The following is a 13077-nucleotide window of genomic DNA, read 5'->3' as shown; positions in this document are numbered from 1 at the left end:
TGCAGGCTGGTGGCAAGTGGGACTGTGGATAAAGGCAGGGCATGGAGGTTTCTAAGGGCAAAGGGGGGCAGGTAAATTGATTTCAGACTTCTGAGGATAGCTCTCGGTGTTTCTCCCACAGCTCTCTAAGCGTGCGCTATTTCACCTATGGGATTCTGTTTGGTTGTGGCTGCTCCTTCGCCTTTCAACCATCACTCGTCATCCTGGGCCACTACTTTCAACGTCGCCTAGGTCTAGCCAATGGCGTGGTATCTGCTGGAAGTAGCATCTTCTCCATGTCTTTCCCCTTCCTCATCAAAATGATGGGGGATGAAATCAAGCTGGCCCAAACCTTCCAGGTGCTCAGTACCTTCATGTTTGTCCTTACGCTGCTCTCACTCACCTACCGGCCCCTCCTGCCCAGCTCCCAGGACACCCCAAGCAAGAGAGGTGCCCACACCCTCCGACAGCGCTTTCTGGCTCAGTTCAGGAAGTACTTCAACATGCGTGTGTTCCGCCAACGCACCTACCGCATCTGGGCCTTTGGGATCGCTGCTGCCGCCCTTGGTTACTTCGTCCCCTATGTACACCTGGTGAGGAAGAAACTGGCCTCAACCTACCTGGAATCCAAAGGGTGGCGGGTGGAGGACATTGGAAGGGCAGTGGTTTGGAAAAAGAAACGTGGATCCAAGCATGGTGGTTCAGGGGTGTGGTCTCAGCACTGGGAGACTGAGATAGGGGGGTTGCTGTGAGTGTGATGCCAGCCTAGGCTACACAGAAAGACCTTGTCTCCAAATAAATAAACAAAGAAGGAACAAAGAGTAAAGAAACAAAACAGTGGTTGGTGCTTGGCAGAGAAGTAAAGAGCATGGGTTCAGAGAGAACCTCACTGGGAAAGGAGGGTAGTTCCTAAGAGCAAGGCCCATGATAAAAGCTTAGATAGAAACGAGGCTTCGTGGTGCAGGCCTGAAATCATAGCTACTCGGGAGGTTGACAAGAGGATCCTAGTTTAAGGCCTCTCTGAACTACAGTATGAGTTCAATCCAGTCTGGGAAACTTATCAAAAGTGTGTCTCGAATTAATAAAAAATAAAAAATAACAAAAGAGGGCTACAGAAGTAAATCAGTGGAAAGAATGTTTGCCCAGCAGGCACAAGACCCTAGGTTTAATCCCTAATACTGAAAACAAAATGTTTAACTGCATGGATGGGTTTTGGAGACTACGCAACACTGGAAGAGTGGGACGTGGTTTATAAAGACTGCTCTGAGGAATGCTGTTCTCTGCAGCCAAATGATTTTGTTGAGGAAATAGCACGGGTGGGAACGCTCTAGATTCGTATGTAGAAAGCACTTTACTCTAGTGACAAATCCTGCGGTTTAAAAGCCCATTGGCCACAGAGCTGTTGACTGGCGAGCAGCTGTTTGTTATTCTACACAGACTGCGATGTTTGGTGTGTATGTGCATGCGTGTTAGCGGTGGAACACAGGGCCTTGTCCCTGCTAAGCATGTGGTCTACCACTGAGCTACATCCCCAGCCTATAGACCTCGTGTTTCCTAAAGCACACTTTGAAAGAGTTGCCTGGAAGCTGGCAGACCCTTATCTCCTAGTGACCTGCTATTTCAGCCTGTCATTTGTAAGTCATTGCGTGGGGATATCACAGAAGAAGAGCTAGATTGTCCTGTTAGGGCTTAGACAGCTTGGAAGTGGACAGCCTTCCAAAACACAAATTCCAGAGAGTCTAGGAAAAGTAGCCTTTGCGATTGCTAGAAGCAGCTAGATGGAGCTAGGTGACACAGGGGGCTGCTACTCCAATCAGAGGCTCTTGTCCTGGTCCAGGGAAATGAATAGTCAGAAATCTTGGATATGCCTGCATTTAATCAGTCAGTTCCTCTTTTTCCTCCTGCTCTGGGGGGTCCTGGTGTTATGTTTTTCAGATGAAATATGTGGAAGAAGAATTCAAGGACATCAAGGAGACCTGGGTGCTCTTGGTGTGTATTGGGGCTACCTCGGGCCTTGGACGTCTTGTATCAGGCCACATCAGTGACTCCATTCCTGGACTTAAGAAGATATACTTGCAGGTGAGTGCTCACTTGGCCACAGCCTACTATTTCTTAGCCCTGGACTCTGGGATAGGATGTAGGGTGAGCCACTGCAGGTCTCTTGGCTCTGGCTTTACACATAATAAGTAATTAAACTCTCTGAGCCTCAGTTTCCTCTGCTTTTTCTTTTTTAACTTTCTTTTAGTTTCCCCTGCTTTTAAATACAACCATCTTTGTTTCCCTTCTTTTACTAGCATGGAGTAAGGATTCAGTGAGAGCTCTGTATGTGAAACTTTACAGAACACATAACAGGTAGTTTTGTATTAATAATAGCTCAGCAAGCTAGGTGCAGTGGCCCACACCTGTAGTCCCAGCACTCTGAGAGGCAGAGACAGGCGGATCTCTGTGAGTTCAAGGCCAGTGTGGTCTACAAAGTGAGGCCATGATACCCAGGGATACAAAGAGAAACCCTGTCTTGAAAAACCAAATAACAACAACAACTCAGAAAGGGAAAATGGGAAACTCAGGCCACAAGTTAGATGTGTCCCCACGAGTAAGGATTTTTTAATTGATTCTCTTACTCTCTTGAAATCTACAGCATTCTATAGCCCAGTACTTCTCTCTTCCAGGCCACTCCCAGGCCCATCACCTCTCACATTTCCAGAGCTACTTAGCATCAGGCACTGGCTCTGAGCTCCCATCCTAGGCAGAGACAGGTAGATCTTTGTGAGTTCAACGCCAGTTTGGTCTGCATAGCAAGTTCCAGGACAGCCAGAGCTACATAGAGAGACCCTTTAACAAACAAACTAACTAACTAACTAACTAACTAACTAACTAACTAACTAACCTGTAATGCCATCCCACCAATGGACACTAAAACCAAGCTAGAAAAGGCCAAATCTCACTCTTTCTCTCTAGACCTCACTTTCCTTATTTGTGCAGGGAGAATAATTCTTCCTTTTTCTATCCTGTCATAAAAGTGGGCATCAAAATAAACAGAGAGGTAGCCCAGTTTCATTCTTTTGACAGTAGTACAGTTTTCCTCACACCGTGGGCAGTGGCCACCCTAGTGGTACTCTACTGATCCCTTTTTGTGTGACCTGGGTTCTGTCTGGTTTGAGTACAGGCTGGTTTTGTCTGTCTAGTAGCACTAGTGCCTTCCTGGCCTGGGTCATGGTTCTGTTCCTGGCAAGAGGTGCCAAACTGTAAAGCCCTATGGAAGAGCACAAGCAATCACAAATTACCTACCAGCAAGAGGCTGAATTTGCACTCACTTCTGTCCTGCAGATGCCCTAAAAGTACTTCTAAGAGGCCCTGACCATTTGTAGTGCGATTCCATTGTCTTTGGCAGTGTCAAGTGGATAAGCGTCTGTTTTGTTGTTGTTGTTTTATTTTGTTTTGTTTTGTTGTTATTTTGGTTGGTTGGTTGTTTTTTGTATTAGAGACAGGGTTTCTCTGTTACACAGAGCCCTGGCTGTCCTGGACTCTCTTTGTTGACCAGACTGGCCTCGAACTCACAGAGGTCCACCTGCTTCTGCCCCAAGATTATGGGTTCCCTTGTGGTCCACCCAGATCAACCTGGCATCACACTGAAGGAGAAACTGAGAGATGGCCTTCTTCCACAAAAGTGGCAGAAGCGCAGCATGCTTCTTATATCTTATTGTCCTGATTTGCTTTCTTTTTGATTTTTTTGTTTTGTTTTGTTTTGTTGTTTGATTTGGTTTGGTTTGGTTTGGTTTTCCAAGACAGGGTTTCTCTGTGTAGCCTTGGCTGTCCTGGACTCACTCTGTAGACCAGGCTGGCCTCGAACTCACAGAGATCCGCCAGCCTCTGCCTCCCAAGTGCTGGGATTAAAGGCGTGCGCCACCACGCCTGGCCCTGATTTGCTTTCTACTGATGAGATAAGCACCATGACCAAAAGCAGCTTGGGGATGAAAGAGTTTATTTCATTTTACAGCTTGTAGTCCATCATGAATGAAAGTCAGGGCAGGAACTTGGAGGCAGAAACTAAAATAGAGACCAGCCTGCTTTTCTTATGTAACCCAGAACCATCTGCCCTTCTCTATCAATCATCAATGACTCAAATGTCCCCTAGACTTGTCTAAAAGCCAATCTTATGGGGGCATGGGGGGGGGGCATGTTCTCAGCTGAGGTTCCTAGCTTGTCAAGTCAACAAAAAACTAACCAGCACACCTATCTTTCTCTAAATAACCAGGCCCACATCTCAGAGATAAGTGAACTGCCCAAGGCCAAACCAAGGGTTTGTGACTAGGATAAACAAATTATGAGATGTTTAATTCCTGTGCAAATAGCAACAAGTGCTTTATCTGAGTGGCTTTTCGCATGAGCGTATTTGTGCTCTCCCAGCCTCTTTTGCAGGTCACCCAACATGAGTCTTCCCTGCTAGTATGGGCAGCTTCAAGACACCAGAGAGTTCAGAAAATGAGGATAAGCTGCCACTGAGGCAGAACTTTCTCTTGCAGCAAGGCAGCATCCCCTGCCTGGTGCTCTAGCTCACGTGCTTCTCCCCACAGTCTCCGGCAGAGAGGCAGGGCCTGTGCTGCTTTTGCTTTCTGTGGTGCAGCTAGGGGTTCCAAGGGACAAGGACACACAGCTAGTCAGAGGCTGAGCTAGGTAGAAGGCAGGACTTCAGGTGACTTCTCCCATTTCCCTTCCTCTTACATGGTCCAGCTTCACCACTCAGAATAATATAACGTTGGAATGGAGCTGAGACATCTTTATCACCGGAAAGCCCAACTCCTTCACTTGATGAATTTTGAGAGTTTGGGGCCAAGGTGGGTGTAGTTCAGTTAGTTAACTGCTTTCCTTGTAAGTTTGATCATGAGAGCTGATTTTTTTTAAAGCTCGACAATAACAAAAGCCAGCAAGATGGCTCAGTAGATAAAGGTATTTGCCATGCAAGCCTGACAACCCGAGTTCAAGCCTCAGAACCACATACAGGGAGAAGGACAGAACCAACTCAACAAAGTTGTCCTCTGACCTCCAGATGCTCTCTCTCTCTCTCTCTCTCTCTCTCTCACACACACACACACACACACACACACACACACACACACACACACACATACACACACACACACACACACACACACACACACACACACACACGGGCAGTGGTGCTCACTCGTAATCCACCCTCTGGAAAGGGAGAGAGATAGGAGGGCTCTGGAGCTCAGTAGCCAGTCAGCCTAGCCTAAGTGGTGAGCTTCAGGCCTGTGAGAGGCCCTTTCTCAAAGTAGACAGCCTTCCTGAGGCTGACACCTAGAGTTGTCCTCTGGCTCCCACATTTGTGTCCACATGTGCATATGCATCTGAACCCACAAATGTGTACACACACACACACACACACACACACACTTTTTCAGTTGAGTATTTTTGGTCCAAAGCACAAGACAATGGTTGTAGGGGTTTTGTTTGTTTGCTTCTTTGCCTGTTTGGTTTTGGGGGTGTTTTGTTTTGTTTTTCAAGATGCTCTATCACAGGAGCACAGCCAGCAGATGCAAGAGCCACCCGATAGACCCTGTGATGCCCTACAGTTTGTAAAACCAACAGGCATGCCAGTCATCTAGCTCCTGATTCGTCTGTTAGAAATGAAATGGAAACAGCCTGCAAATGACCTCATTTTTTTGAAGCCGGAGTTTCCATTTCAAAGAAGGATTATAAATTTCCACACCTTGACAAGGCCTCACGGAGGAGATAGGAGAACTGGATACAGCAGTTAGCAATTTCAACTGATTAAGATCGGGTAATGGAGCTGGATAAGGTGGTGCACGCCTGTAACCCTGGCACTCAGGAAGCAGGTGGACCGCTGGGAGTTTGGGGCCAGCCTAGTCTACAAAGCAAGTCCAGGACAGCCAGGACTACACAGAGAAACCCTGTCTTGAAAAACCAAAACAAAGAGGAGGAGGAAGAGGAGGAAGAGAAGAAGAAGAAGAAGAAGAAGAAGAAGAAGAAGAAGAAGAAGAAGAAGAAGAAGAAGAAGAAGAAAGAGAGAAAGAAAAAAAGACCGAAAAATCAGTTAATGGGGTCCTCTGTGGTATATAATGGTATTAACTCTTAACTACCATGCGGCTTGATTGATAGGTAGGACTGATTTTAGTTCACAGTTGCATGTGAACCTCCTAAAGGAGAAGCTGGGGTGGCTCAGTTCTTATTACTAGCTTCTACATAACTACCTCAAAATGGCCTGGACCAAGTTCAAAGTCTCCCAACAAAGACATTCTAAGATGTCCAAAAACCAACTGATAAACTAACAAAACCACTGTCTGCAACGACACAGAAAATCTGTAGGGCACGAAACAGATTTGATTTGTGTTTCTCCTCTACGTTCCTACCTATGGTTTCCTGCCTGTTGGTCCATTGTGAGCCTCTGGACAACTCAAGGGCATCCTAAGGCCTTAGTACACAGATCAGGTCATAGTTCCAGCCCTGAGATGACCCAGCTCAGCCAGCTGCAGTGAGTCGGGAATGGGCTCTCCTCTTTAATGCCCACAGTCCAGGGCTGACTCAGTCTAGGTCACAGACACTGATTGCAAAAGACTATAATTAACAACTAGAGGTGGAGTGCCAGAGGAAAACACCTAGTCTCTAGAAAGACAGCTCCTTTGGTTTGGAATCATTTTTGCTCAGCCCAAAGAAATCACAGTGACTAGTTAGTGCTCTGTTCCTGGGCTCTCTAGATACCCTTCTATTGGCTTAGCTCCCTTGCGCACCCTCTCTGTTGCCTTCTCCAGCCTATCTAGCCAAACCCAAAGGTGCCCAGAGCCTCAATGTCTGAAATACCTGAAACAGATGATGTGGCCCATATCCTAAAACATAAGAAAACCTGAGTGTGCCATTTCGGGCTCAGGTATTTCCTAAATTCTACCCAAACAAAGACGGACATCGGCTCCTTCGCCGTTTTAATAAGCCGTACCTTGCATCAAAGCCCCTATCTAATCATCAGGCAAGTCTTTCTCACCTCCTTCCTTCCTCTTCCCATGCTTAACTTGACCTGAAAACACCCACAGAATCTAATGCTAGATCCTCTCTCGAGATTAGAAGGCAAAAATAGTGATTCCTCTCCCTCCCACTCAGGATCCATCTCAAAGACCAACTTCTTTGACTATGGGCAAGCCAGTGTCCTCCCCCCTGTCACAGCTTTTAAAAGGCCTGCTAGATTCAGCTAAATAGAGCCAGCCTCTCTTAAAGGCCAAGCCCCTCGGTGAAGGACGTAGACGGCTTCAGTGCATAGTAAATACATTCTAACTGTGCTCAGCTGACCCCATCCAGTCTCATTTTACAGAGGGCAGCAACGAAGATCTGAGAAAAGAGATGTGATTCAAAGTTTTTGTTTCTCTAGGTCCTCTCATTCCTGCTCCTGGGGCTGATGTCCATGATGATCCCCCTGTGCCAGGACTTCGGGGGCCTCATCGTTGTCTGCCTCTTTCTGGGCCTCTGTGATGGCTTCTTCATCACCATCATGGCTCCCATTGCGTTTGAGCTGGTGGGACCCATGCAGGCCTCACAGGCCATTGGCTACCTCCTGGGCATGATGGCCCTGCCAATGATTGCTGGACCTCCCATTGCAGGTGAGGCTAATCTCTGAGGAGGGGGTGAGTCTGGTTTTCCTTGGGACGGCCCTAGATCTATGAAGAACTGCCTCAACCTGCAGGGTTCGACTAAAACTCGGGAGGGAGGTCACCTGTTGAGAAATGCAAGACACAAGGAAGGAGAGCAAGTCTGGTTGATCAAGCTCTCAACTTTATTAGTCAGGCCGCAGCTTTTATAATTCAGAAGGCAGGGAAACATATCGCTATAGCAATGCAGTCGTGGGTTTTTCTCAAAACATAGGGAACATGACCAGGCAGGGTCATGACGTCCTGCTACACAGGGTATCTTGCTTTGTCTTCATCTAGCTTTAGTCTAACTGTTGACTCACAACAGGGTCGCTCCATCCCTGTCTGTCTTTAGCTGCTGACTCACAACAGGGTCAGCTAGTTTCTGGTGAAAGGTAAGCTTTGGGAAAGACAGAGACTTAAAGGTGCAGACTTGGACAAGATGGCTGAACATTGGTCATATGGCCTATCATCCCCAACAAAGAACCACTGCTTAAAACCTCTTTCCCTCTGGCTTTCTGTATAAGCATCCTTGCTAAAGTGCCAGAAAGTCCTGATGGGAGCAATGCAACAGTCACGGGCATGGGTTGTCCAGAGCTGTATATGTTTCACTAAGATTTCACTGGAGACAGCACAGTTCCTTCCAGAGAGTAGAGTGAAAAGTAAAGTTGGCCTTCTCAATCACTGTGTAGCATAGGCTGACCTGAAACTTATTAGGTAGACTAAGCTGGCCTCAAGTTCCTCGTCCTCCTGGTTCAGCCACTCAAGCACGTATTCTCTTTAAGGTATGCCCATCACACTGTCTTTAGTCTAAGTTTCTCTTTACTCTCTCCACAGTCAAGGGATTAATTTCAGGGAAGTTGAGTAAAAGAAGAGGTAAAAGAGAAAGCCGGTCCTGGTTTTACTAAAACTTATAGACACCCTCCACTTCCTGCTCTTCTTCTACTGGCTTTGGAACCAAGCCCATAGTAGAGATTTAATTGAGGAAATACTCCAAGACTAGCAAAATGCTAGTGTGACATCTCAGCCTCCAAATTTCTCCCTCCAGCCTCCCTCAAGAGCATAGTAAGTTCTCAAGGAGTACAAGAAACCAGAAAACCAATGAAGAAGGAAAGAACTTAATCTCCTTTCCAGGGATTTACTGCAAACATATTGTTTGTTCTTCTCCTAGGCTTGTCTAGTGACCTAATTCAGCAAACACTCCTCAGACACTAACGTGCAAGGCACTGTGAAGACACTGTGTGATCATGGTACATCTTTAACTCAAGGCTCTTGCTCAGTAGGAACAGTGTGTGCTAGGAGAGGAGTCTCTACTCAGCCAAAGAATGCCAGAGACACCACAATTCTCTCCATTTTGCTTATTTCCTGAGTAAACAATAGGACAAGGGTCTTCTTGCCTTTTGGGGGTAGTATTTCTGGACTCATCTTCACGATGAGGTACTTCCTATTAGCTTCTGAGATATGGGACTCATATTAAACACAGCCATGGTTTTGGCAGCTGGAAGAGCCCAAAGGACTCGTGCACACATGAACTGGAAGAAGTTACACATATTCTGCTTCCTCCTAGGGCAAATGGAAGTCCAGAGAAAGGGGACTTCAGAGAAAAGGCCAACAGGATGGCCAGCAAGATGGTTCTGCCTGTAAAGTGCTTTCTGGGCAAGCCTCTTGATCTAAGTTTTTATCCCTGGAATATATGCAAACCTGGGAAGAGAGAGCCTACTCCACCTTCCACGTGACCATCCTGTCATGTGTGTGCCCTCCACACACACACAATAATAAATAAATAAAACAGGAATTCAGCTGAATTGCTCCAAGAGAGCAAGGGTGGGAGGGAGTAGTAGGGTTGAAGACTTGCACCATGAACCATTCTCTTGAGTCTTTTGAACTCAGTTCCTTTGTAACTCCAGCCCTAGGTGTGCCTGACAGGTGGCTGGTAGCTTAATGAAAGACAAACACAGAAACTTTAAAGAGAAGCTTCATTAGCATCTTTGATAATGAGTATTCACCTCAGGGGCCTGTAGCCTTGAAGTTGAGGGAGCTCCTGAATCAGGGCAGCATAGGCCAGAGCTCTTGAGAGGCACTGGGGTGTCCCCCAAAAGAGGAGAGACAGTGCCTCGGGGCTACAGGGAAAAGCTAAACTATGTTCATGTCTCTTGACCCTTTTCAGGCCTCCTTCGAAACTGCTTTGGTGACTACCATGTGGCCTTCTACTTTGCGGGTGTACCCCCAATTATTGGGGCTGTAATCCTCTTCTTCGTCCCTCTGATGCATCAAAGAATGTTCAAGAAAGAGCAGAGAGATTCCAGCAAGGACAAGATGTTGTCCCACGATCCCGACCCCAACGGAGAACTGCTGCCAGGCTCTCCAACTCCTGAAGAACCAATTTAATGCCTCTGCCTTGCCAGTGTGTGCTGCTCCCCCACCCCACCCCTCCATCCCACCCTGCTCAGCATTTACATTTTTGCCACCAGCACACTTGTTCCCAAACCTGTGCACACAGCATCTCAGCCACCTGACCATCTCCTCTGAGCCAATGCTCTCGGTGTTCCAAACTCATGAACCAAATTCTCCCCATGAATGCCTTGAAACCCGACAGGCTCCTCTGCCAGGATCTGGGAAAGCATGGGATCATCCACCCACCCACCCCTGGCCTTTGGATCCTCTCCATATACTTTCTAACCCCCTGGGGGGAGGAGGAATGAGATGGGACCTCTGGCCCCAGCTCATTAGTCACCCACTAGAATCAACTGCCAAAGGTGCTACCGTGGCCCCAGAACTTATTGGAGAGACCCAAGCCTCTGTTAGCTGAGGAATTTGTTCCCATCCATCCTTGAGAGCCATTTGGGGGTTGTGGGAAGGAAGGCCAAAAGAGACAAGGAGCCTTGGTTTGCCTCGAAGCTCCTGAGGGCTTTGATAGTTGGTTAACCATCTGCTTCCCTTTTCCCTCCCTTTTACTTTCTCTCTACTGCCTCCTCTCCATTTTCTTCCCCTCTATTCCTTTTTATTACTGTCATAGACATATAGGTGCTTAGAGAAAGGAAGGACCCAGAGCTTGGGCCAATCAGCTTCATTTTGGCCCAGACCATCCCTAATAACTAGCATTAACCCTGCTCATCTCAGACTGAGCTACATCTCACTTCTGGGCTCAAACTGATAGTGACTGGAGGAACAGGCTATCACATAGGGACAGGAGCTAAATGCTGCAGAGTTCCATGTACCACTCATTGATGTGGAAAGATTAACCAAGAGGCCTTCCCAGCTTCCCATCCGTGTAGCCACCTGTCAAATGTGAAGAAAACTCCTTTCATCTCATCAGACGCAGGAGGGATGATGACAGTGCACTGGCAAGATGGGGGGAGGTGCTGTGGTTAACGACTTGGTGAAGGACCAACTCCTCCATCTCTCATTTTTTCATAGCAGGTCAATATTTCCACCTGGGCCAGGCCAGGAAATGAACTGTTTTAGGAAAACAAAACAAAACCTCATTCTGTACCTGGATCCCAAACAGGCATAGGCAGCAACTGCACCTAGGGTTGGACAATTTCTTTTAGGAAGAGGATGCCACCCTAGCCTTTACCACCCAGTCTGTCCCCCATTCTGAGCATCATAGACCACTCTGCTGAGTGGACATTATAGGTGCCAGAAAAAGTAGGTTCTGGACCACCACCATCCCTTTGAAGTTGGTGCCAGATACTTTTCTACACCCAGGCTCTGGGCAACAGTCTTACTGAAGTGCATTCCAAGTGTCCCTGGCCAGAGGCAAAGGGCACTGCCAGCCTTGTCCAGTTGCACAGCTCACCTCATTAGGAACCCAGCCTCTCTCCTCCCTGTCTTTGTGTGTGTGTCTCTCTCTCCTCTCTAGGCCTTTGTTTATTGTGTTCCTGTACCCAACCTTTCATCATCTTTTTGCCAGGCATCCCTGGCTGTTACTTGGACCCAACAATAACTTGCCACCCCAAGCTAGGGTCAACCCAAGGCCAGGAGGATGAGGTTGCTCCGAGGGGCTCCAAAGAATACAATGGTCCCCACTCATGAGTTTTTCCGTTACTAACAGGCAGCTGGGGCATAGTTGGCCTCTGATATTTCATTCAAGGCCAAAGTCCTGAGCCCCCCTCCGCTGGTCCCAGTCCAGCTCTTATCAACTCCCCAAAGGAAAACCCATTGGTTCTTGGCTCTCAGGACAGGAAGGGGTGGGGTTACGGTCCTGTCAACTCAAGCATCTGTGGAACAGGAGAAGCTGGGCCCCAGGAGCCCTCTGACTCCCAGGAGAGGCCATTGAAAATACTGGAGCCACAATGCCTCTGCTTCCATTTCTCCTTGCCCCACCCCCTCCAGGCCACTTGGGGGGAGGGGGTGACGAGTGTGCAGGGCCTCCTTCGTTGCTCATAGCTGGATGGTTAAGAGCCAGGCTGCCACTCCTCTCTAGATGAAGGAAAGACTTTCACAGGTCCCAGTTCTGCCCATTCACGTGTCACCTAACATTGGCAGGATGTCAATTGACCTTTTCCACACATGTGTGTGTGTGCACATGTGGGCTTGTGTGCTTTCCGAGACAATGTTATTTGGCCAAAGCAGCACAGTATTAATATTTAGAGTGGGAAGCAGCCTCTTAGGCACCACAGTTAAAACTAAGAGAACGAACAAATTTTCAGAGCTTGAGACCTGGGACATTTAAATCCTCAAGGGGTTTGGAACAAAATAAACAGATCTAAATGTTTGGTTTGAGTATGTATGTTGCCTACAAGCGTGTAATAGTTTTAACCTGGATAACAGCAGGAAATCTGGCTCCACACTTGAAGTTTCATTCCAAACAATATTACTGCCTGGCTCTCTGTGCTCCGGGAAAGCTGACAGTGGAAGAGGGAACTGGGGAAAAAGTGTTTCAGATTGAAATTTTTGATGGTACTCTTTAATGGGGAAAGTGGTTACTTCGCAAGATGAGAACATCTTACCAGCTGAGTTGGAATAGAGTCCCTGTCAAAGTGCCACACCGTAAGTCCACAAATACAATGGACCCCCTGTCCGTCTTCCTCTTATTTCTGGGGTACTTCATGATGCCATTATAGCTCAGTTACCCAGCCTACAGCCACGGAGCCTGGAGTGGACGATGATGCATGAGAGAGACTTACAAGCTTGTCAAAGCAAAGAGCGACCTTAAAAGTCTTCCTCCAGCTTATCTCGGTTTTAAGTGGGGGAAAGTGAGGCCTAGAGCTGGGAAGGAGCTCTTCTTACAAATTCACAGTTCAACAGGGAGAGAGAAAGCTGAAGACTTAGCCACTTCATCCACCAACTGTGCAGCATGCTTATTTCCAAAGGAGCTGCAACAGGACTAGCTCCCAGCAAAACTTGAGCAAAATGTCGTTTCCAGCATACTCCATCTCTTCACCACTATCCTCACTCCCAGCCAACACGTAGCCCTGGTATTCTGTCTGCCAGCCAC

The 13077-nt window shown here is 47.5% G+C and overlaps 1 protein-coding gene across 1 annotated transcript in view; it reads left to right on the top strand.

The window, feature by feature from the left end:
• The window catches only part of Slc16a2 (solute carrier family 16 member 2), a 122361-nt gene extending 111258 nt beyond the window's left edge, over positions 1–11103 (top strand). The window contains exons 3-6 of the mRNA XM_051142358.1: positions 122–572; positions 1915–2058; positions 7382–7610; positions 9805–11103. Coding sequence (XP_050998315.1) covers positions 122–572; positions 1915–2058; positions 7382–7610; positions 9805–10025 — 1045 coding nt within the window. The 3' untranslated portion in view covers positions 10026–11103. The remainder of the gene's footprint in view (positions 1–121; positions 573–1914; positions 2059–7381; positions 7611–9804) is intronic.
• Positions 11104–13077: the final 1974 nt, after the last annotated feature.

This window comes from Acomys russatus, chromosome X (assembly GCF_903995435.1).
Source record: "Acomys russatus chromosome X, mAcoRus1.1, whole genome shotgun sequence".
NCBI lineage: Eukaryota > Metazoa > Chordata > Mammalia > Rodentia > Muridae > Acomys > Acomys russatus.
This window is presented reverse-complemented; position numbering and strand designations above follow the sequence as displayed.